General features: G+C 40.5%; 2 protein-coding genes across 2 annotated transcripts in view; one reads left to right on the plus strand and one right to left on the minus strand.

Annotated features, from left to right (window-relative positions):
* The window catches only part of XPA (XPA, DNA damage recognition and repair factor), a 556316-nt gene that overhangs the window by 312070 nt on the left and 218862 nt on the right, over positions 1-25384 (minus strand). The window lies entirely within an intron of this gene.
* TDRD7 (tudor domain containing 7) overlaps positions 128-25384 on the plus strand; it is a 65249-nt gene continuing 39992 nt past the window's right edge. The window contains exons 1-6 of the mRNA XM_049896803.1: positions 128-266; positions 10500-10712; positions 13474-13615; positions 14878-15091; positions 21171-21244; positions 23610-23827. Of these exons, the coding sequence (XP_049752760.1) occupies positions 10506-10712; positions 13474-13615; positions 14878-15091; positions 21171-21244; positions 23610-23827 (855 nt within the window). The 5' untranslated portion in view covers positions 128-266; positions 10500-10505. The remainder of the gene's footprint in view (positions 267-10499; positions 10713-13473; positions 13616-14877; positions 15092-21170; positions 21245-23609; positions 23828-25384) is intronic.

Raw genomic sequence — 25384 nt, forward strand, 5'->3', positions numbered from 1 at the left:
GCGGGGACGCCGGCGTGGGCCGACGCGGCCACGGCGCCCGCGCGTGCGCAGAGACGAGGCCGGGCAGCCCTCGGGGCGGGGCGGAGCGGGGCGGGGCCGAGGGGGCGGGGCGGGGGCTTGAGGTGATGCCCCAGCCGCGGCAGCGGCCGCTGGGTCAGTGCGGGGAAACCGAAAGTGGGCGGCGCCCGCAGCTGTGGCCCTGGCTGAGACGGCGGCGGGAGCTGGACCCAGGAGCGCGGGGACGGGCCATCGGCCCCCGGAACTAGGTGAGCGCAGGTCCTGCGGGCTCCGGGCGCGACAGGTGCAGAGCGAGGTCTCGGGCGGGCGCGGCGCGCCCGGGTCACCAGCGGGGCATTGGCCCTGGCGGGGCTCGAACTGGCTCAGGGCGTCTTTCCTGCAGCCGCAGGGGATGCGCCGATCCCCAGCCCTGGAAGCCGGACTGGGGGCCGGAGGAGTTGGAGTTCCAGAGCGTTGTGTTGTAAATTTCTGATGGGAGCCCTCCCCCGGCCGCTTGGGGCCGTGCTGCGCATTCACCGGGGAGTCGGACAGACCTTCCTGCCGCCTGGGAAACTCGGTGCAGAGGGCTGAATGCAGCAATGGGGGTGTGGACAGGGGCGGGAGATGCTGACCAGGAAGTGGTTCCCGGTACCGGCGCGGCGGACCACGGCTGAGAGCCGCCGGAGCAAGGGCGAGCCGAACCGCGGCTGTTTGAACGCTTGTGTTGTACACCATAGGCTTTAAATTTCTTAAAGGCACGGACTTCTCTTTACAGACTCTATACTATCGAGACCCGCCCGCGCAGGCCGCTAAAGTAATAAAAAGAGAGGACACAAATACATTCCTGTCAACCCGTGTGCACCTGGTGGGTACAAAGCACCAAAATAAGTGGGAAACAGAAATCCACGAGTAAGCGGTCCCTTAACTTGCACCAGGATCCTCCAGCACGGTCAGGTTCTCGGCCTCAACTTGCTGGGAAGGAGGCTTGGAGCCATCCCAACTTTTCTGCTCAGATCCATTAATAGCCATGGGTACCACTCAAATAATTTTCCAAGAGCCAGGAAGGAGAATATGTATAATAGAAAAAGTCCCTGCAGGAAAGGATTCTGATAACTGCCCCTACAAAATGTAACAAAACCAAAACACCACTGATCTCTGTCATTACCCCCATCATACAAGTGGAAGAACTGCAGAAAAGAGAGGGGCTCTACCTGTGGATATGTAACAGCTTCCTGGCAGAGGTGTAATTTAGACCCCAATCCCTAGCCTCTCCCCGAACTGCCTTGATGTATAAATCTTACATAATAAAAAGGGCCTGGGTTTGCAGACCTGGGTTGGAATCCCAGCTCCTCCATTTGCTAATTGTGTAATCTTGAACAAACTGCATACTTCTCTGAGCCTGGTTTTCATATGTATCAAATGGAAATATTTAACTTATTTTGCAAGGCTTTTGTGATATTACTGTAAGCTCTTTGGCTCATGATAATAAAGAAAGGTTAACTTTCTTCCCTCTAACTTCCCATATTTTACATACTTGGGCTTCAGTTGGGCAAGAACATATTTTTAAGTTCTCTGTATGAATATAAATTGGCACACGTTGGAGATGTTTGCAGTTTCCCTCAACAGACATTCACTGAGCATCAGTTACATGCAAGGCACTGTGCTAAACACCCCCCTCAAAAAAAAACCCTTAGCCATTGAGTCAGTTCCGACTCATAGCGACCCTATAGGACAGAGTAGAATTGCCCCATAGAGTTTCCAATGAGCCGTGGATTCAAACTGCCGACCTTTTGGTTAATAGCTGTAGCTCTTAACCACTGTGCCACCAGAGCTCCAAAGTGCTGTGCTAGGTGCAGGGAATTGTTCCTGGGGCCTCTGGATTAGAACCTGTATCTCCTGAACACCAGTCCAAGGCCCTTTGGCCTCCCTCCACAGCCTTTTCTTTGCTAGTTAAACACAGTGAGGCTGTGATGCAGCACTTGGCAGTGCCTTCTGACTTCAGTCCCTGTAGATTGGAAATGAAATGTAATCCCTGCTAATGCCCTTTTAAGTGTATTGGTTGAATTTGCCTGAATGAACTATTGTATTCTGCACCAGGAAATGTAAACTCCTTGAAGGACCTCTCTTTAAGTTCTGTGTGTAGTATAATCTAGTTGGGAACTTAATATGAATATAAAGGGAAAAAATGCTTTATAATCCTACTCTAACCCAAATCTGTGCTTGAGCAGTTGGTCTTTCCAAGAACTGAGATTTGACACAGAGTGAGTGCATTGCATCTGGGCACTTTGAAGCTCAGCAGATAAATACAAGACAGAAGCTCCTTGGTCCTTGGAGTGAAATCTAATTTTATATTTATGTGATTTTTTTTTTTTTTGAGTGAAACCTACCTTCTCCTCTCTCCCACCTTCGTACTTTCGAAAGTTTTGTTCTTTTTATTATTTATTCATGGGCCTTTTTTTTTTTTTTTTGTCTTTCAAACTATTTAAAAGTAACTCATGTATTTTTTTCATGTATTTTGCGATTTTTAGTAGAAGATGTGTATATCTGCCAGTCAGAGCATCTGATAAGCATAAGAAACCCCAGGTGGCCCCAAAGCAAACTTAGCTTTTGCAGCTTTGTCATGAGTAAGCAAACCCATGGTTTCCATTAGGTCCTTGGACCTCAGTTTTGCTTTGAAGGACTTCAAGCAAAGTTGAAAATCATGAATCCTGCCCACTCTCTTTGTCTTCCATGTAAAGAAAGAGATTTGAAATGACTTGCTCAAAGGAACACAGCTAATTAGTAGCAGAACTAGGATTAAGATCCACATTCCTGACTAAGCCACTTTATCATCTCAGGGTTCTCCAGTATGTAGATTTATGGAAAACCCTTACTTACACATTCTTTGCTATATAGTTAAATGTGCATGCATACTTTGGGGCTTGAAGACAAGAATAAAAAAGAAACACGCTTCCTAAAGAAACCCTAAGGAAGTATACCTGAGTACATTAATTATTATCTTGCCTTTAGGAAAGTTCAGTGAAGGAGTAGTTCAGGTGGTAACAAGTAGAAGTCAGCCTGAAAGGTCTTTGATGAAAGCCATACCTTTCGGAGGCTCAGTTTATTGATTTGTAAAATGAGGGGTTTGGGTCACACTAGATAACGTCTAAAGTCTTTCTGAGACTTTAGGGGCCTGACATTGATAAAATAGTGTCTTCAAAGAGAGGGGTAGTAGTTACCAGAAGCATACATGCTAAGGAGATACTCAAATACCCTGAACCAGGGCTTTGGACCTCATTCTGGTTCAAACCCCTGCTAAGAATTTGCATTTTCACCTCAGATATACTGAATCAGAATCTACATTTTGATAAGATCCCCAGATTATTCTTATGTATAATAAATTTTGAGAACCACTGTTCTGCTAGTGGTTCTCAGAATTGGTTCTATCCACCAGTTCAAAGCCCTGCTCTGAACAGAGAAGGTAAGAGAGATTGCTTGGTGATTTCAGTATACTCTTAATAATTCTTCAGATTTATTTTGGAATTGTGTGCCACTCTACAATCAAATTCAGGACATGAACAATGTGATGAAGAAGCTGAGTCAAATAGAACAGTTGGAAATAATTGAGAAAAGAGGAATTTAGGAAGAAGAGCATAAATGAGAGCCAGAGTAGCTTGGCTAAAGGTCTTTGGGAATTACTAGTGACTGAACTCTAGCCATAGGAAGCAGAGGACCCTTGATGGCACAGTGCTTAAGCACTCAGCTGCTAACCGAAAGGTTGGCAGTTTGAACCCACCAGCTGCTCTGTGGGAGAAAGGTGTGGCAGTCTGCTTCCATAAAGATTACAGCCTTGGAAACCCTATAGGGCAGTTCTCTGCCCTATAGGGTCGCTGTGAGTTGGAATGGACTTGAAGGCAGTAGGTTTGGCTAGGAAGCAGATAACATGTAAACTATGAGGGAGGTGGGATCAATGGTAAAGACTTTCTTGGGGCCATTTTCAGAAGTATTAAAGAGAAAAGCTATGAATTTTAAAAATACAGTTTTGATTGAAAGAAGTAGTTTACGCTATTTTAAATTGTTTAAATCTTGCTTTCCCTAAAGGAAAGTAAAGGTCATTACTTTCTCCTATTCACCGTCCCCACTTCTTATACATTATTAGTGTCTTGGAGTACTCATAATTAATTGTGTAGCAAAGAGGAAAGGGACAGAATGAAATAATAAAAGGAGATAGCAAGTGATACCATTGATTTTTTTTGGCAAGACAGCACAATTTTTTTATTTGGGTGTCACACCTTTAAATTGGAATGTGGAAGGTCCCTGTTTTATGCCACATTAAGAGATAATCCCTAAGAAAGCCACAGGATCTCTGAATCAGAATTTACTTTCAGAAGCCAGCCCTTTCAGGAACAGTGGTCTGAAAGGAAGCCCTAGCTTGGGAGCCAGGAGACCTGGATTCTTACTTTGGTTATAGCTGTAAAAATATGTGAGATTTGGAACAATTACCCTGGGCCTCAGCTTCCTGAGTTTGGAGGAGATAGTGTTAAGGTGCCCACTAATATGGCATGACTCTCCCAGGTCTCTGTTCTGAAGTTGGGCCCACCATGCTGTGCTATGTTCTGAAGCCAGGCAGTATCCCTGGGCAGTCTGGAATTGTACACCTGGCAGGGGATCTCTGCTTCAAGACCCTTTGCCAAAGCAGTGAAGTGACTTGTTGCCCACTAGTTAGAGGAGAAATCTTGAAGAAGACCCAACGGCTTTCTTACCAAGCTTACCAATTTGTAAGTATGCTCATGAAGCAAGTTCAAAAATCTGGGAAGTTTCTGATATTTTAGATTTAATGCTGTACTGAAAGTTTCTCCAATATACCATTGCTTATGTCATGGCACACTTAGCCATTTAATTCTATTCACGGGTAGCTACCCATCCACACCCTGCTTCAAGGAAAAATTTTTTTACTAAGGAACTTCTGAATGCCAAGTATTGTGCTAAAGCACATAAAACTGTACTTTTGATGCTTGTCAATCAGAAAGAGGCAAGAAAAGGAGAAAGAAAAAGAGAGTGAGAAGAAGGAAGTGAGGCCAGAATGTCAAGTGCGATCTGTTGTGGTCATTTTCTTTCCCCTCAACTAAGTAAAGTCTTTGCTAGCTGACCTTGGTCAGACTTTGAAATCAAAGGTGCTCTGATTAAATAATTCCTCAGACCCACCTTCACTTTACTCAGCTTTTCAGGATTCTTATTCAACTCATACCATACCAGTCACCTTTGAGTTGACTCTGACTTATTGCAACCTCATGTGTGTCAGAGTAGAACTGTGCTCTGTAGGGTTTTTAATGGCTGATTTTTTCAGAAGTAGATCACCGGGCCTTTCTTCCAAGGTGCCTCTGGTGAACTCAAACCTCCATCCTTTCAGTTAGCAGCCCAGCATGTTAACAGGTTGTACCACCCAGGGACTCAATATTCAACTCAAGCAACCTCCCATATGATCTAGGGAAACCCTTAGGGATTTTAAATTGAGAACCTGTGTTCTAAAACAGTGAAGGCCAGCCTTACTTTTCCCACCCTAGTCTAACTTATGGTTACCAGGGCCTGCCTGACAGTCTCAGGTTCTCAAAATAAAACTAATTTGAATTCTTTTAAACTCAAAATTACATGTATCGTAATACTTTTAGAGGATAAAAAGATGGGGAGAAGAGAGTTGAAAGGTGAAAATTACAGCTTAAAAATCTGGGAAGCCACTTTAGAGAAAATTCCAAACTTGATTTTTTGGGGGAATGCCTAAAAATTTGCTTTGGGGACCCTAATAGTTGCAATTCCAATGATAATTTTCCTCTTAATGGATGACATCCAAGATAAACTTGATTTTTATACTTAAAGGAAAGTCTTTTCAGGTACCTTTTTAAAAAGCTCTTGGAAGTGTAATTGCCATCTTCACAAAATCTCAAAAAATTCCATGATGGCCAAGGATTTAATGAAAATTAGAGCATTTTAAGGTAATATAGCATATTAGAAAATGATAACTTTTTTAAAGCTTTAAATTTAACTTTTTTGGTTCAGTGCATAGAATTCTATTGCTAATAATGTAGGAATTGCAAACGGGACTGAAGAAATTGAGAAGGATTAGAACAAGGCACACATCTGATGACAACAGCAGTTACCCTTCCAGGTCTCGCAGCTTCCTACTCCTTCTCACCAGCTCTGGGATTCTCAGCTTACAGCCCAAGAGACTACCCTACCCTCCAAAAAGTTGTTTGCAAATAGAGAGTTACAGTATTTCATGAAAGATAGCATACTTTTAAAAAGGGGAGACTTTGGAGAGTGGCATCTGAGGTCTTAAACGCTAATAAGCGGCCATCTAAGATGCATCAATTGGTCTCAACCCACCTGGAGCAAAGGAGAATGAAGAACACCAAAGACACAAGGTAGTTATGAGCCCAAGAGACAGAAAAGGCCACGTAAACCAGAGACTACTTCAGCCTGAATCCATAAGAACTAGATGGTGCCCGGCTACAACTGATGACTGCCCTGACAGGAAACCCCTGAGGGAACAGGAGAGCAGTGGGATGCAGACCTCAAATTCTCGTAGAAGACCAGACTTAATGGCCTCACTGATACTAGAAGGACCCCAGAGGTCATGGTCCCCAGACCTTGGGTTAGCCGAAAACAGGAACCATTCCCAAAGCCAACTCTTCAGACAGGGATTGGACTGGACTATGTGATAGAAAATGATACTGGCGAGGAGTGAACTTCTTGGATCAAGTAGGCACATGAGACTTGGGGGCAGCTCCTGTCTGGAGGGGAGATGGGAGGGCAGAGGGAGTCAGAAGCTGACCAAATGGACATGAAAATAAAGAGTAGAAAGAAGGAGTGTACTGTCTTATTGGAGGGAGAGCAACTAGGAGCATATAGCAAAGTGTGTATAAATTTTTATATGAGAGACTGACTTGTAAACTTTCACTTAAAGCACAATAAAAATTTTTTAAAAAAAAAGGAGGAAGAGGACACTTAATTTACAAATTGCAGCCTGGTGGTCAAGCAGAGCTTCCCAGCCTTCTCAAGTGCAAGGTCCTTCTTTTTTTTTTTTTAAGCTTTTGAAAAACATTTATGAAACCTCACATACTAGTAGATATACTTTTAATATCCATTGGTCGATAAATGTATAGCTACCAAACGCTATTGTGAATTCAATAGCAGTTGTTTCACGAATCCCAGCAGCATCTGTGTGCTTGTGAAAAGCAAGAATATATATAATATATATGAAACATCCACCAGTACTCAAGCAATGCTTCCTGCCCATCAGAATGTGTAGGTGCCTTACAGTAACACTGTGGTCTTGACCTGGGTCTGCTCCTTGAGAAAACTGGCTCAGAGTGGAAAGGCCCTGAAATAATCTACCTGACAGTTCTCAGCCACAGTTAAATGACACAATTGACTGTCTCAATCAGTTTATAACAATCATTAAAATTTACAAATAGTTTTTTAATAAATTGGACTCAAGGTTTTTCCTTTAGTAGCTATTCATTATATTGCAGTGAGTAGGAAGGAAAAGCAATGGTGTTAGGTAGATAGAGAATTTCTCATTCATTCATTCAGTAATTATTTATTGAGCTCTTACTGTAGACTTTGTGTAGTGCCTTCCAACCTAGGAGACTCCTCTTCCAGTGCTGTATCGGACAGTATTCTGTTGTGATCCTTAGGGTTTTCATTGACTAATTTCAGGGAGTAGATTATTAGGCCTTTCTTTCTGGCCTATTAGTCTGGGAGCTCTGCTGAAACCTGTCCACTGTGGGGGACCCTGCTGGTATTTGAAATACCAGTGGCATAGCTTCCAGCATCATAGCAACACACAGCCACCACAGTACAGCGGACTGACAGGCGGGTGGTAGATGTCTACACATATGTGTATGTAATTAGTATCCAAGGCCCACTTAGATATGCAGATATGCAACAATGAAAAAGCTCCATTTTACTCAGAAGAGCTCTGGGTGAGTAGGTGGGATGGATTGGTTTTGAAGTGAAGGAGAGAGTAGATAGGTGGGAAAGGTAGAGATCAAAGAGAGAAAGTTGAGACACCTGGCCTGGGGAAGTTAGCAAGTGATCTTTTAGTTTCTGCTCTCACAAATTAAAACTTCCTCAGCTTCCGCTATTTTTACTATTTGAGGAAGTAACTGTAGAATAAAAACTCAGTGATCTTTGACTGTTGAGTCATGAACCGTCGTGAATCAAAGTATTTCCCCTGTAATCAGGAGTTTACTATATAATAGCCAGAATTTCTACTTCATACTTAACATATGGCAACCTTGAAGTGTAAGTCCTAAAGTCCCCCTCCCTTTCCTGCTCCCTAGCACACTCATTCAAAGTAGGCACTTTAAGGGCAGGGAGGTGCTCAGACTACGCAGCCGTCTTCTCTTTGAATTTTCTGTCTGCTCCTTACCGTGCCTGCCTGTAGCTGTCCCACTGACTCAGAATCCACACCGCCCCTATGACTAGGTCAAGTCCACTATTGATTTCACATCACCTTTTTTTCCCCCCTCTTCTCTATGCTTACTGTCTTTCTTGGTCCCCATTTGTTGTTAATTCCTCAAGGTTTTTTTTTCAGTAGCAGTAGGCAGGCTGATAAAATGGGAAGAATGTGGGCTTTGGCATCAAACAGAACAGGGCCCAAAATCCTGGCATCTCTACCTCCTGTGATATCTTGGTTAAGTTATTTAACTTCTCTCAGCCTTAGTTATTTCCTCTATGGAATAAGAATAATACTTTCCTCCAAGTATTAATGGGTTTTAAATTTTTAGAGAATCTACATCTCAGAGTTTATACAAGAGAAATAAAAGCAAGTCTTGCCAAAGACTTGTATATGAATGTTCAAAGTGGCTTTATTTATAATACCTCAAATTGGAAGCAACCCAAAAGTCTATCAACTTTTCAATGAATAAACAAATTGTGGTATATCCATATAGTGGAACACTAAAAAAAACAAACAAACCCATTGCCATCGAGTCAATTCTGACTCAAAGAGACCCTATAGGACAGAGTTGAACTGCCCCCTAGGGTTTCCAAGGAGTGCCTGGTGGATTCAAACCGCCTACTTTTTGGTTAGCGGTTGTATGTAGCTCTTAACCACTACGCCCCCAGCTTTCCAGTGGAACGCTATCCACCAATAAAAAGGAATGAATTGCTGACAAAGGCGGTAACATGGATGAAATTCAAAAACACCAGGCAAAACTAATCTGTAGTGACAGAAAGCAGATTAGTGGTTGCCGTGAGCTGGGGCTCTGGGGGAGGGGGGCAGGGGAAAATTGATTGACTGCAAAGGGGCACAGTTGCAAGGAGCTTGGTTTTATTTGTTTTCAGGTTTATTGAAGTGTGCTTTCTGTACAGTAAAAGTCATCATTTTTGGTGTGTAGTACATCATCCAGATCTGGTTAATCAATTCCTGTTGATTCCACCACCTAATTAGCTCTCAAATTAATTTTCATTTATTCCCAAGGTCCCGTTTTCAGGTCCTCCATGTTTCCAAGAATTCTTATAATTTGTTTGTCTTACTCTTTTCCAATTTATCTTCCCCACTTTCTAAAATACAGAGCTGATCATTTTATTCCCCTATTTAACATCTAAGGCCCCGTGTTACTTTTGGCAAAAATGCAAGCACATTAGCATAACATAGTAGTTTCTTCAGAGTCTGTCCTTTCCTGCGTCTCCCAACCCCATCTCTAAGTCCTCAGCTTGGCGTCCTTATTCAGTCTTGTTCAGCCACTTGTTGTTGCCATCAAGTTGGCCCGACTTCTGGTGATCCCATGCACAGCAGAACGAAGCACTGCCCGGTCCTGTGCCATCCCCATGATCGGTTGCAGATGGGACTGTTATGATCACATGATTTCCATTGGCTGATTTTCAGAAGTAGATTGCCAGGCCTTCCTTCCTAGTCTGTATAAGTCCGGAACCTACAGTGAAACCTGTTCCTGTTCAGCGTGACAGCAACCTGCAGGCCTGCTCTGACAGGTGGCTGGTGGTTGTGCATGAGTTGCACTGGCTGGAAACTGAACCCAGGTCTCCCTCATGGAAAGCGCGAGTTCTGTCGCTGAACCACCAAGGCCCCACGCCAGCCACTTAACTGTGTGGGATTTCCAGAGCATACCATGTACTTCTCTCTCATCTCTGTGCTTTTGCACATCCTGTCCCCTTTACTTGGGGCTGATAACCATTCCTCATCTCTCCACCCTTTTCCTCGTTGCCTGGCTGACTCCATCTTGTCCTTCAGGACTCCATTCGGGCCTCCCTTCAGCTGGGAAACATTCCCTGATACAGTCCCTCCCCAGGGTTGACTTTGTGACTTTTGACTTTCCCCTGTGTGCTCATGATATTCTCTACTCTTCTTATCATAGCGGTTATTTCCCTGTATTGTAATAACACAGAAAATATTCGGTAATGATTTATGGAATAACCTAACGAGTTTCAGGTCTGAGAATCTATTTGAATTCATAGACTAACAAACCTGATTATAGTAACCTGCTGCTGCATCCGTACAGGTGAAGATGCTGGAAGCAGATCTGGTTTCGAAGATGCTGCGGGCTGTTCTGCAGTCTCATAAGAATGGAATCGCACTCCCCCGGCTCCAAGGAGAGTACAGATCCTTAACTGGAGACTGGATCCCGTTCAAGCAGCTGGGTTACCCTACGCTAGAAGCCTACCTGAGAAGTGTGCCAGCAGTTGTCAGGATAGAGATTAGTAGATCTGGAGAGGTAAGAAGTTAATTTTGCATGTCAGAAGGCTCAAACCCATTCTTTTTTTGTGTGGGTGATTTTTTTTTTTTTAATAATTTTTATTGCGCTTCAAGTGAAAGTTTACAAATCAAGTCAGTCTCTCACACAAAAACTTATATACACCTTGCTAAAAAACACCTTGCTACATACTCCCAGTTACTCTCCCTGTAATGAGACAGCCCGCTCTCTCCCTCCACTCTCACTTTTTGTGTCCATTTCGCCAGCTTCTAACCCCCTGTACCCTCTCATCTCCCCTCCGGGCAGGAGATGCCAGCATAGTCTCAAGTGTCCACCTGATCCAAGAAGCTCACTCCTCACCAGCATCCCTGTCCAACCCACTGTCCAGCCCAATCCACGTCTGAGGAGTTGGCTTCGGGAATGGTTCCTGTCCTGGGCCAACAGAGGGTCTGGGGGCCATGACCACCGGGGTCCTTCTAGTCTCAGTCAGACCATTAAGTCTAGTCTTTTTATGAGAATTTGGGGTCTGCATCCCACTGCTTTCCTGCCCCCTCAGGGGTCTTCTGTTGTGTTCCCTGTCAGGGCAGCCATTGGTTGTAGCCTGGCACCATGTAGTTCTTCTGGTCTCAGGATGATGTGGTCTTTGGTTCATGTGGCCCTTTCTGTCTCTTGGGCTCGTAATTGCCTTGTGTCCTTGGTGTTCTTCATTCTTCTTTGATCTGGGCGGGTTGAGACCAATTGTTGCATCTTAAATGGCTGCTTGCTAGCGTTTAAGACTCCAGATGCCACTCTTCAAAGTGGGATGCAGAATTTTTTCTTTATAGATTTTATTATGCCAATTACTTAGATGTCCCCTGAAACCATGGTCCCCAAACCCCTGCCCCTGCTACACTGGCCTTTGAAGCATTCAGTTTATTCAGGAAACTTCTTTGCTTTTGGTTTAGTCCAGTTGTGCCGACCTCCCCTGTATTGTGTGCTGTCTTCCCCTTCACCCAAAGTAGTTCTTATCTACTGTCTAATTAGTGAATACCCCTCTCCCACCCCCTCCCTCCCCCCTCTTATAACCACAAAAGAATGTTTTTTCTTCAGTCAAACCCATTTTTAATTGCTTGTTCAGCACATGTAACTTCATAACTAGAATAGAAGTCGAACCGAAAAGTACTAGCTGAGGGGTTTGAGATCGGTAGTGATAGTGCAGCATCCAGAGCACAGCCTAGAACTCTGATGTCTTTTATTTTACCCCCAGATTCTTTGCATTGTAAAAATAGGTTTTTAACCACATTAAATAAAACTTTTTAAAGTTGAAATTTACCCAGTCTCACCATTCAGACAAAATAGCTGTTCTGGAGGCCTTACCTGCCTAAATGCCACACCCATCCACATACAAACCTGTTACCACTGGTTTTGCCAAGGTCTCTAATGAGTACCCAATCTAACAGGCACTTCGAAATTCTCACCGTTTGACCTCAGCCTTGTGTATCCTGTCTGGATCCCAGTTCAACTCCTAATTGATCATTCCTCACTTGATGATTGCAAGAGCCTCCCTGCAGTTCGTCTGTCTTAGTCCCTTCCCTCTCTGGCTTGGTCTGTCCTTCATGCCACCCAACCCAGTGCTGTCGAGTATGATCAAATTATTCAACAATTTTAAATCCTTTGGTTTCTCTGGATGAAAATGTTTTATATATAATATGGGCAATTTGGTGGTAGTAGATAGATCTTTTATTGCATATACTCTGTGAGCCAGCAGTTTCAGTTCTTGGTATTTACTCAGTGGACAGTATGATAGAATGTAGACAAACCACCACCCAAAAGAAAAACAAAAACACACCTACCCCAAATGACAGCATTTTTCCTGGGTACACTTCTGTGTATGTAGGTACATAGGATAGGTCTGGAGTATTTCTCACCAAAACTGGTAATAGGAAGGGAAAGGTGGAGGAAGCAAAAAGAAGCCAGGATCAGGGGAGTTGTCAGAGGGGAAGTTAACCTTATCTACAATGGTTTTTACAAAGAAAAGGTATACATTAATGTAATTTATTAAATATTAGTAATAAAATTGCTGCAGTGTCAGAGAATCTCCTTCCCTGACCCTCCCCAGTGGAAGCCCTCCTTTCTGTCTCCTTGGCATCTTGTAATACAGCTGCCTAAGACTCAGGAGTATCAGCGTTTTGTATTTAGTCTCTTCACCTTTCTCTTTTGCCTTCACAAGTTTTTTGAGGATGAGAGACTTTTTTACCCCTAATAGTTGATACTTAATAAACGTGGTGAACACAAGAATGTTCAAATGTCTGAATGAATAAATAAGTTAATAAAGGATCAGAGAGAACCTAGCTGTGTGACCTGAGAAGGTTGCTTAACTTGCCTAAGCCTCTACTTTTCCATATGTAAAATGGGAATAAAATATATCTCACGGACAATATGAGGTAATGTATGCAGGACACTTAGTATTCCATGAATTATCACTCTTGAAATGAAAAACGGGTTTCTTCGGATTCACTTGTTAATCCCATAGTACCCAGCACATTGTAGATACTTAATAAATACTTGTTTAAGGAATGAATGAAAATTTTAACTTGGGGAAAGAAGATGATTAAATGTACTCTCAATTATGCTTGATTCAACCCTGGTAGAAAATGCAAGTTTGCTCTAACATTATCAAGGAAAGAGAGACATGATGATTTGTATATAGCTTGATTTGGGACAGGTACGCTGTCCCAAATTGACTTCTGGGCAGCAATGAACTAAAAAATGTCTCTCCCCTCACCCTGCCTGTCATGAATAGATAACCTGCTATGCTGTGGCGTGCACAGAAACTGCGAGAATTGCCCAACTTGTGGCTCGCCAGAGGAGTTCTAAAAGGAAAGTGGGGAGGCAAGTGAATTGCCAGATGAGAGTGAAGAAAACCATGCCGTTTTTTCTAGAAGGTAAGGGTTTCTTTCGTGCAAAAATCTTTAAGCCTGCCGCCTGTGGAAACCCTGGTGGTGTAGTGGTTAAGTACTACGGCTGCTAACCATAAGGTTCGGCAGTTCGAATCCACCAGGCGCTCCTTGGAAACTCTATGGGGCAGTTCTACTCTGTCCTATAGGGTCGCTATGAGTTGGCATCGACTCAATGGCCCTGGCTTGGTTTGGTTTTGGTATGAATACCTGCTAAAAAGAATGGTGGAAATGTTGCTTGTGTTCATGATGAACATCTTATATGTGTTAACATTCATGTCAAGAGAAAAATCTGAAACCTCATGTTTCATTTGAAATTATTGAGTGAATGAGATGAACATGAATTACCAAATGAAGTAATTACTCATTGTGAAACAACTCGAAGCAGATTTTAATGAAACTTACTATAACCAAGTTTGGCTTTATTCTTTTAGGTTATTTGGGGGAAAGCCTCATCTAGATGTTCGACTAACCAAGAACTTAATGATTTAGTATTGTCTTTAGCAAATCATATCTTTTAGTACAAAACCTCTGTTTCCAGAAAACTGTGAATTATATAGTACACACAAGCATTATGGAAACCTTGTTGGCATAGTGGTTAAGAGCTATAGCTGCTAACCCAAAGGTCGGCAGTTCAAATCCACCAGGCACTCCTTGGAAACTCTATGGGACAGTTCTCCTCTGTCCTATAGGGTGGCCATGCGTCAGAATTGACGGCAATGAGTTTTTCAGTGTTAACAGGCAACTCAACCTGTGTTTCTTGAGCACTTAAATTCTCAAGACACAGCTCAGTGATAATACAAAACAGTAGAGGACTGAATGCCACAATGAACGTTTTAGACAAGGGAGTGATTGCTGTGAATGAGAATGGCTGTGGAAGGCTTCTTGGCAAAGGGGAGACTTGAACTTAGATCTCAAAAGATGGGTGGAATCTGGATTGATGGAGAAGACATGGGAGGGCTGAAGTATGACTGAGTGTGATGGCTTGGAAAGGACATGGGGTGGCAGCCACCAAATTGTTAAATTGGTGAGTAGAAGGAAAGTAACCGGTTAGTCTAGCAGATGGTGACACATTTTGGGGAACTTCATCTGCTGAGTGCTTGCCAATCTTCTCTTCTAGTGGCAACCTCCTCATGTCCTTACAAACTGTTCTGAGATAGATACTGAAAACATCTGGTCAGGGGAATCACGTAATAAAACCAGGGTTTTGGGAAGCTAATTGATTCCATTATATATGCGTAACTTCATAGGAAAACCAAAAGCAACGCTCAGACAACCAGGATTTTCTTCAGATTTTTCTGTCAACAAGAAGCCTCCTCCAGCACTGTTAAGAGATAAAGGAAACTCTCTTGGAGTTAAGTCTGGTGCCGAAATGCCACCTTACACAGTACACACGACTCTTGGAAGCGAAGTATTGAAAAATGTTCCCACGCAGAGACACGTGACCTTGTCTCCCAACAGCAGGTATTTAGTCTTGGGCTAAAAGGAAAAGTTTGGTGAACCTAAGATAATAAATGTTAAAAATGTATGTTCAGGGTAAGAGCTATGCTTTCTGTTGTGTCTAATATAAATTCACATGAAGTAGAGGAATGCATCATGACTAGTAGGTCCACTTTTCCTGGCTACATGAACATCATTCTCTGAGTTTATCTCCATTCTGTATTTTCTCTGTATCTTTGGTAATCGCTCCCTGTAAGATTCATTTTAAAAATGCTTATAATTGTTTTAAGATTATATTTTAGCATAACTTAAAACTTTCTCTGGAAATCTTTTAAGTAAGTAAAGTCTGCTTGAGTTGCATACTCCACTGTGTTCCAGTAATCCACAGTTACACACTAGCATCATACAGCCATGCTTCAGAATACTGGGCTGGCAGTAAGAAGACAGCCTGAAAGTCTGAGTTTTGATGCTGCCATTTACTAACCAGGTTAAATGAGTTAAGTATTTAATCTTTTGGAACTGTGGTTTCCTCATTTGTCCAATGAAAATGTTAAGCTATATGATCTAAAAATTTTATGATTTTTATAAGGTAGCTCAGGAGTGGACACACTAAGACCCATGGGCCAAATCCAGCTCTCTTCTTGTTTTCGTGAATAAAACTTCATCGGAACATATACGTGTCCCTTCATTTACGTATTAACTGTGGCTACTTTCAAGCTACACCTGTAGAGTTGAGTGGTTGCAGCAGAGACTGTATGACCTGTAAAGCCTGGAATATGGTGATTGTGACTATAAAGGGGTAGTAAGAGAGAGCCGTGTAGTGATGGGACAGTTCTGTATGTTGATTGTGGTGGTAGTTACATGAATCTATACATGTGATAAAACTACACAGAACTACACACCAAACCAAACCCAGTGCCGTGGAGCCGATTCTGACTCATAGTGACCCTATAGGACAGGGTAGAACCGCCCCATAGAGTTTCCAAGGAGTGCCTGGTGGATTCGAAGTGCTGACCCTTTGGTTAGCAGCTGTAGCACTTAACCACTACACCACCAGGGTTTCCGGAACTACACACACACACAGATAAAAGGGTATATATAAAAGTGGTGAAATGTGAATAAACTCTGTGGTTTCAGTTTCCTGGCTTTGATATTGCCCTGTAAGTTGTTTACCAACTTCCCATGAATCTGTAATTATTTAAAAATAGAAAAGTTTAAAAAAATCACTTCAGAAGCCTTCTGTATGCTTTTAGTTTTAAGGGTTTGTAGAATTGTGTACCTTGCTGCCTTCAACTGTTAAAATGCTCTCATATGGACTATGCTACAGACTATTTTAATTACAGACCAAGATGTTATAAAACATGTTTATCAAATCTTTTTTTTTTTTGAAAAAAGAGCCTAATACAAATAGAAAGAAAACTTTTAGAGAAATCGAAATACCACCTGGTAGCACATGTTATGGGCAACCTTTTTAGTTTTAAAATGAAAAAAGTTACTCTTAGCAAAATACAACCATAGCAGAAGTTTTTTTTTTTTTTTTTTTAATTTCCACTTCTAGATCAATGTAGTAGAAACAGTTAAACCTGTCGTGACAGGTACTTAAACTTAGGGTCACCAAACCTTTTGAAAAGCTGATTAAAGTTGTGAATGCTTTTCTCAGAAAAAAAAAAAAAAAGCATGCACATATACATATATTTTTGAACATGTACATGTATCTTTGTACACAAGTTCAGGAGATTGGAGGGCCGTGAAGCCCACTATTAAGAACTCTAGTTAAGAACTCATGCCTGCCACTTAATGAGCTAGAAGGTTCTAGAAAATACCGTATCTGATATTCATCATTGTAAATTTGACTCTGAGTTTACCATGTGTCTTCTCCAGTAAAATAGAAAGAGAGGGGTCAGAAGTATGACTATATGATTGACTTGTGGTCTCTCTGGTATATATATATATATATGAGGGAAAACAAAAACAAAAAACCAAACCTACTGCCATCAAGTCAATTTCGACTCATAGCGACCTTATAGGACAGAGTAGAACTACCCCATAGGGTTTCCAAGGCAGTAAATCTTTACAGAAGCCAACTGCCAAATCTTTCTCCCATGGAGCCGCGGGTGGGTTCTAACTGCTGACATTTTGGTTAGCAGCCAAGCGCTTTAACCGCTGCACCACCAGACTCCTCATATGAGGGAAGGAAATGTTTATCTCCAAAATAATACAGTTTGTGATCATTGTATTCTATTAAAGTTACAGTATGGCTAAAGCTTAAATACGTATGGTGCTGAAGGCTGAGGTTCCCGTTAGTTTAGAAGGAGACAAGAGATGGCTGTATGTATATTGTGGTAAGAGCATGGACTTTGGATAGGAATAAATGACTGTCACTAACTAACAGGCACATGATTAAAAAGCTGTCTTTCAAGTATTAAGATAAAGTAAATGAATGTAAATTTATTATTTCTGAACCCTTGAATGTTTATAACTTATTTACTAAATATGTGTAGAAAGCATTCTAAAAATTATATTTATTGCTTTGTTCTAATTACAAAACAATTATACACATGGTGTGAAAAATTTGTAAAGTACAAGAAGGTAAAAAGAAGAAAAAATCGCCTTTAGTCCAGACATCGTTAAAACAAAAACAAAAACTTCTTAAAAAAATTTATGTGTATATAAGTTTTTTTAAATACAAATTGAATCATGCTATTCATTACTGTTTTATAACTTGTGAACATTTTCCATGTTATTAAATATACTTATATATTATCATTTTTAATGTCAGCGTAGTCCATTGTTCAGTCTCTTATGGTTGAATATAAATGATTTTCACTATTATAAATAATTCTGCAATAAACATATTTATAGAAAAATCCTTGAGTATATTCACGCCTAGCTCCTTAGAATAAATTGGTGGGAATAGAATTTATGGGTAAAAGGGAATACACATTAAGGCTGTTCTTACTGATTTGTGCTCCAAACAGTTTATACCAGTTTATATTCTTCTAGAAATGAATTGGAAGTGGTTATTTCTTATATCCTTGCCAACATTGGGCTTCTGTTTTTAATTTGCTATTTTGAAAGGTGACGAAATGTATCTGTGCTTTAATTTTCAGTTCTTTGATTTTGATTCTTAAAGAAGTTATATATTTCATCATATACTTATTAGCCCCTTTGTAGGTCTTTTATGAATTACTTATCTTTGTCCTTTGCATAATTTTTCTATTGGCTTTTTCTTCCTAACTTGTAGAAGTGGTTTATAAATTAAGGACATCCCTTTGTCTGTAATATGTTGACAGTATTTTTGCAGAAAAACATTTCCATCCCAATATAATGTAACATGCCTTCTGTTTTCCTTTAGGATTTTTATGGTTTCATTTTTTACGTTTAAATCTTGAATTCATCCAGAATTTATTTTGCTATATAGTATGAGTAGGATCTTTTTTTTTTTTTTTTTCCTCTGTTAACCAAATGTCCTAAAATTAGTTATTACATAGTCCTTTCTTTCCCTGCTGGTTTGAAATGCTATCTTTACCAGTTCTAAATTCTTGTAAATATATGAAGCAGTTTCTGGGCTCTATGTGGCATCATTGATTATCCTTTTGCAGTACCAAACTATTCATATTATTATAGTTTTGTAATAAATGCCAATAACTGCCTCTCTACTTCCTCCTCTCTCCGTCTTCTAACTTGGTTTGTTGCTTCAGTTGTGTGCTTTCACACCTGTTGCCCCATCACAGCAGCTAGTGGACTTTGTTCTGATATTTAGATTTGTTGGTGCATTTGTTACCTATTGTCGTGTAACAAACACATTACCACAAATTTAGCAGTTTAAAACAACACTTTTATTACGTCGTATTATCCGTGAGTCAGGAATCCAGTTAGGTCCTCTGCTTCAGGGTCTCTCACGAGGCTGGAATCGAGGTGTCAGCCATGGCTGGGGTCTTAGCTGAATGCTCAACTGAAGACGGATCTGCTTCCAAGCTTGCTCACATGATTACTGGCACAATTAAGGTCCTTTTAGGTTGTTCCTGAGGTCCTAGCTGGCTGTTGGCCAAAGGCTGCCTTCAGCTCCTTGTTACACAGGCCTCCCCAACAAGTCAATTTGCTTCATCAAAGCCAGCAAGGAAGACATTATTCTAGCAAGATGGAAGTTAGGATCTTTTGTAATCTCATGAGTTGTCATCCTCTTCAGCGTTGAAGTATTCTATTGGTTAGAAACAAATTACTCAAGGAAACTGAATTACACAAGGCCTTGAGTACCAGAAGGCAAGATCATTCGGGACTATCTTAGTAGCTACTTACCACAGTCAGTTTTCTCAGCTATACCGTATAGTCCATGAGAAGAGGGACATGTCATTCTTGCTTATGATTTATCATTACTGTCTGGCACACTGCTTGACATATAGTAAGTGCTTAAACGTTTGTGAGATAAGAACATGTCTCTAATGAACAGTATATGTTTAGATTTGTTTTTAGACCAGTCTAAGTCTTTGTCTTTTAAGAGGTGAGTTTAATCTTTTATATTTATTGTTATAAAATTTGTTGGATCTCTTTCATCTTATTTTATTATGTCTGGTTTTCATGTAGCTCTACAGTTTCCCTTGAAACTTTTGCTATGTGGACTGTTTTCTTTGCTTTCTACTAGACCTAGCAATGCTTGAACTATAGCAGTCTCTTCTGTAGTCTCTCTGTATCTTCACTTTTTTGCTCATATCCCTCTGCCTTCCATTAGAGCCAGAAACCCTGGTGGCATAATGGGTAAATGCTACGGCTGCTAACCAAAAGGTCGGCAGTTCGAATCGACCAGGCAATCCTTGGAAACTCTATGCGGCAGTTGTACTGTGTCCTGTAGGGTTGCTATGAGTCGGAATCTACTCGAAGGCAACAGGTTTGGTTTTTCAGTTTTCAATTGGAGCCCTCGATGCTGACTCAAAGCAGGGGAAGGTTTCAGTTTACATTTTTAGGGCTGATGCAGGGGAAAGGAGTGCTGTCTTCCTACCAGTTCTGTAAAGGTAGGAGTTGGATATGTTTTTGGCATCTTCTGTTATTACTCATATGCATTTATCCACCAATATGATGCTCTTATAATTGCATAGCATCACATATGGAATAAGCTTTACTGGTGGCCTGCAACCTAATCATTTCTTTTAGGATTAAAATATTGTGAGGAAATATGCTTCATTTTAAAGAATTGATCTGATTTTTAGAGTACTCCACACTATTTAAAAATTGGGAAAATATGTACTGTGTCATAATCACCCACTCTAGCCTTACGCCCACTTCTGGGCAAGATATAGTCATTGATTCATTCATGCTGTTCATTCTTACAGTGTTCATTTTCCCTTCCGTATACCAAGCACTGCCCTAGGTACTGGGAATGCAAGTAATTAAAACACGTAGGGTCTAGTGAGGGAGACATACATGAACACAAATGATTCCTTTTTTTGTGTGCTTTATTTATTTGTCCTTATATTTAGAAAAATGTTCCTCACACAAATCTCAGATATAATCTGTATAAACATTCTTTTGGTGAGGGTACCAGGTAGGGATCCGTGTTTCTTCTTTCCCAAACAGTTATTTGAGCAATCACTCCCTTCTCTGGTTTAAATGCCACTTTTGTCATGAGCTAAGATATAATGAAAGTTGAGCGCCTCTAAGCTTTCTACTATTTTACTCACCTGTCCAACTGTTTTAAATATTGTAACTTTATAGTGCATTTCAATATCTGGTGATGCAAATCCTTCTTTTTTTGGTTATCTTTCAAAATAGTCTTTATTTTCAATTTATTCTTTGGATGGTTTTCATTGTTTTGTTTTGCTAGTCCTTAAAGGTGATTAACTGGAATTCTGATGTCCAAGTTCTGAAAGAAGCTTTTAAGTAATAACTTTAAAGACCTAGTTTAAATTTAGTTTTACCTAAAATGAATGCGAACATTCACTGGATATATGTGAAATGTGAACGATATGAGGCCATGCTGAGTTGGAAATAGTCTGATGACTTCTTTTGCTGTTCAATGCCAGAGACTTTAAATTCAAAGCACAGTGTTTAAAACTTGATACAGACTTTGCTATTCAAATTTTTATTTTGTTTGTTTTTTGCATCTTAGGTTTAGTCCAAAGGCATCTCTTCCACCAGCTTTTCAGATGCATCTATCAAGACCCAGTAGTAAGGAAATGAACGGTATGTTTTCCAAACATTATCTTCGTGATGCGTGTTGGCGTCTGGAACCTCAGAGGCCCAAGGAGAATACTGGATGGTGGCCTTTTCCATTGGTTCTCACCCTATCTTACTCTGACTATCTCTCTCCTTCCCTTTTCCCCAGTTTTTTAATCATGAATTGAAGTGATCTAAAGAGAAAATAATACGTCCGAGGGTATCACTCCTATTTTGACTTGAGGCCTTTCTCTTAACAGACCTCTGTTTCACTTCAACAAGTTACCTGCAGAGAGACACTGTGGCCCTCCTTAGCCTGGCACTCATCAATTAGAGGCCTCACTTAAAGGAAGCTCCCAGCTTTGGATTTAAAATATGTAAATATGGGACTTAAATTCAAGAACTTAATATCCATTTAAAAGCTGCCACCCTAAACTGAGTGCAGTGACCACTAATCATAAATATAAATGACTACTCAGGTTATAAAATCCCAAAGGGCTTTTCAGTAAGGCAACTAAAAAAAAAAAAAGGCAACAGTAGGACACATAATAAAGTCAAGGAATCTGAAGAAGAGAAGTATACTCACTTGTCTTATCCTCTTACCAGTCTGTGAATCCCCTGCTCATAGACCTACCCCGAGAAACAGCTTTTTCAGATCCAGTACCTGCACTCCAGGAAATTCAAATGTGATGTTAAATGATTTGCTGCTTCAAGTGTGATTCTTACCAAATTGAAACTCATTAATTTTGTAGCAGAGCACATCTCCCGTATGATTTTTGCTTATATGAATTATTTTTACACATGTATTATCTGAAGCATGACTCGTCAGTAAAGTCAGTATTTCTTATGAAAATTAGTTAACAGTGTGATTTTTGTTTCTAGGAATTACTTTTACATATGCATTATCTGAAATCCTTTTGGAGGGTTAAATTCCTATAAACTTTTCCTGCAGAACCAAGCAGATTTGTTTTAGGACGGTTGCGAATTACCTGGCAGACATAGTATGCATGCGTCCACACAACCTCTCCTTCATTCTGGCAGGCTAGATTGCTTCCCTGATTTGTTTAACAAAAGATACAGCAGCTTAGTTGACTCTGGTGGCCCCAGCGAACAGCCACATTTACAAAGACTCCAGATCAGCTGTTGACTCCCTCTCAGTAAGGGAGGGTCTGGCCCGTTCTGCAAGACTCATCTTTTCCCTCTCCCTAGTCCTTTTATATCATTGTTTGGGAATATGGCCTTATATAGGAAATATTTATGAACAGCCAGGACCCTGCTTTCGCTGAGCCAGACTCAGTCTCAGCAAAGCCTGCAGGTTCTCCTGCACTGTGGTGGGAAAAGCAGAGTCAGCGTCTGGACGTCCTGGAGGAATAGCATAGCCTTTGGCATCCTCACATCCCCCAAGGCCAGCATCCTGAAACCAACGTGTATGTCTCCACTGGCCAATAAAGAAGTAAAATAAAAATTATTAAATCCCAGCAGAAATACTGTCTGATTAAAATAATATCTTTTACTTTTAGGTGATAACATTTAATATATTCTGATCTATATCTCAGTGAAACTTAGAAGAGGTTTGGAATGGATTCCATAGTTCTTAAAATACCAGAGCTGTCAGCTATAGTGAACCCTCAAATTCATTTATTCTCTTAGCATGTTAATTCAGCCATTAAATAGAAAGTAAATGTAAGAGGGCTAACCAAAACCTTATAAATATTTATAAAACCTCATAAATATTCCCTTATGAATATTATTAACAATTATCTGTGGGCTCCAAACATTTTATTTATGTTTAGACACTGAGACTAGGATGATTACTGTAGGTGGAACAATTTTTGGGCCTCTGTGTATTGCACTGGGTTTTGGTTTTTTTGTTTGGTTTTTGTGTATTGCTAAATTATTCTGCTAAAGGGGAAAATCCATGCTCTCTTAAGTGTGGACAATTTTTTATCTTCTACCAAATCTTCAGTCTTTATATTAAGACATACTTCTTAGGCTTTGTGGATATAGTTGTATTCAGCGTTGCATATATCCCAGCATTGTCTAAAAATTAACTTAGTTGCATGTAGAAAATGGTTGCTTAAATCAATTTCATTATTCTTTTTATAGCAAGCCATCCTGATGTTCAAACTATGAAGCACCCATGCAGAATAAAGGGGGCTACTATACATCCCTCTGTGGGTGACTGTTGACCCTGCTAGTTATTTCAGAGTTAAAACTTAGAATGTGGTTTTTCAGGAGCTGCCTTGCTTAATCCTGATCCCTTCTAAGTCCCTTGACCCCTACAAGCCTACAATATAATAGCAGAGCCTAAAGACAGGTAAAGTACTAGGTGATGGGGGTAATCTAAAATGTTAAACATTTTGGTTAATTCTATGATTTTTTTAATTTAAAGATAATTTAAATCAGACTGTTGAAAAACCAAATGTCACGCCTCCTGCCTCTTACATTTATAAACTGGATGAGGTTCAAAATCGCATAAAGGAAATACTAGACAAGCATAACAATGGCATTTGGATATCTAAGCTTCCACATTTTTACAAAGAGTTATATAAAGAAGAACTTAATCAAGGAATTTTACAACAATTTGAACACTGGCCTCATATTTGCACGGTACGTTTTCCTTTTCCTCCCTCCTCCTCATCTTTGCTCCCTGTCCCCCTTGTGTTACTAGCCATATCAACTTTTATCTAGGGAGGGCAAGGCACTTGACATACATCATCTCAGTAAGCTTTGTCTCTAAGATTGACAAATACTGGTTCTCGTTTATAGGAGAAGTATGACAAAGTTCAGGGCCTTGTGTATAACAATTGCTTTTGTTTTTTTATTTTATATTATTTTTAAAATGCATTTAATATATAATAGTATGTATACCATTTTGTATTTAATACTACTAAAAGCCACTAATAGCTTTTCCATTTTAATAACTTGAACTTGCTGGTAATAAGAATTTTTTTAATCAACCTCAAATTTTGTATGCTTCTTGGTCATTTGAAAAGACTTTAAGTTGAACAAATTTTCGTTAAGCTACTCTTTTAGCTAATTATTTATAGAATACCTTCATTTTATTTAAAAATTAATATAGGATTCAGATTTAAAAGTTTTACAAACTGCCTTTGGAAAAAAAAATTAAGAAGTGATCTGATTTATCAATTTCCATACCTATTCCTGCTTCCAAAAACCAAAACCCATTGCCGCGAGTCGATTCCAGCTCATAGCAACACTATAGGACAGAGTTGAACCATCCAGTAGCAGTTCCAAGGTGTGGCTGGTGGATTCCAACTGGCAACTTTTTGGTTAGCAGTCGTAGCTCTTAACCACTGTGCCACCAGGGCTTCTACTTAGGAGTCTGTTATTATAATAAGATGATAGATCAGAATAGTTTGGCTAAAGATAGGTAGCTAGATTCTTAAACCAAAATAGGTTACCTTTAGGTGTTTCTTTTTCTTTTTTTTTTAATTTTTTATTGCACATTAGGTGAAAGTTTACGGAGCAAGTTAGTTTCCCGTTCTGTAGTTTGTATATAAAGTGTTTGATGACATTGGTTTCAGTCCCTACAATGTGTCAGCAATCTCCCCATTTCCATTCTAGGTTCCCCGTTCCTTTCTTCCTGATTTTCTACCCTTTCCTGCCTTCTCATCTTTGCTTTTGGGCAAATGTTGCCCTTTTGATCTTAAGTAATTGATTGTTCTAAGGAGCACATTCCTCTCAGGTGTTCATTTCATGGGTCTGCCTGTGGTTTGGCTGAAAGGTGTTTTCTGGGAATGGCTTCAGTTCCAGTTCAGAAGGGCGTCTTAGGGCCATAGTCTCAGGGTTTCCTCCAGTTTCTGTCAGACCAGTAGGCCTGGTCTTTTTTGTGAATTTGAATTTTTGTTCTACAATTTTTCTGCTGCTCTGTCTGAGACACTCTGTTGTGATCCCAGTCAGAGCAGTCGGTAGTGCTAGCTAGGCACCATCTAGTTCTTTTGGTCTCGGGTGGTGTAGGCTGTGGTTCATGTGGTCCATTAGACCTTTGGACTAATTGTGCCCTTGAGTCTTTGGTTTTCTTTACCCTCCTTTGCTCTGGATGGTAAGAGACCAATAGCTGTATCTTAGATGGCTGCTTGCAAGCTTTTAAGACCCCAGACAAATACTCACCGAAGTACCGAGTTTATGGTCTTTTGCCTTTGA

This window comes from Elephas maximus, chromosome 9 (genome assembly GCF_024166365.1).
Source record: "Elephas maximus indicus isolate mEleMax1 chromosome 9, mEleMax1 primary haplotype, whole genome shotgun sequence".
Lineage (NCBI taxonomy): Eukaryota > Metazoa > Chordata > Mammalia > Proboscidea > Elephantidae > Elephas > Elephas maximus.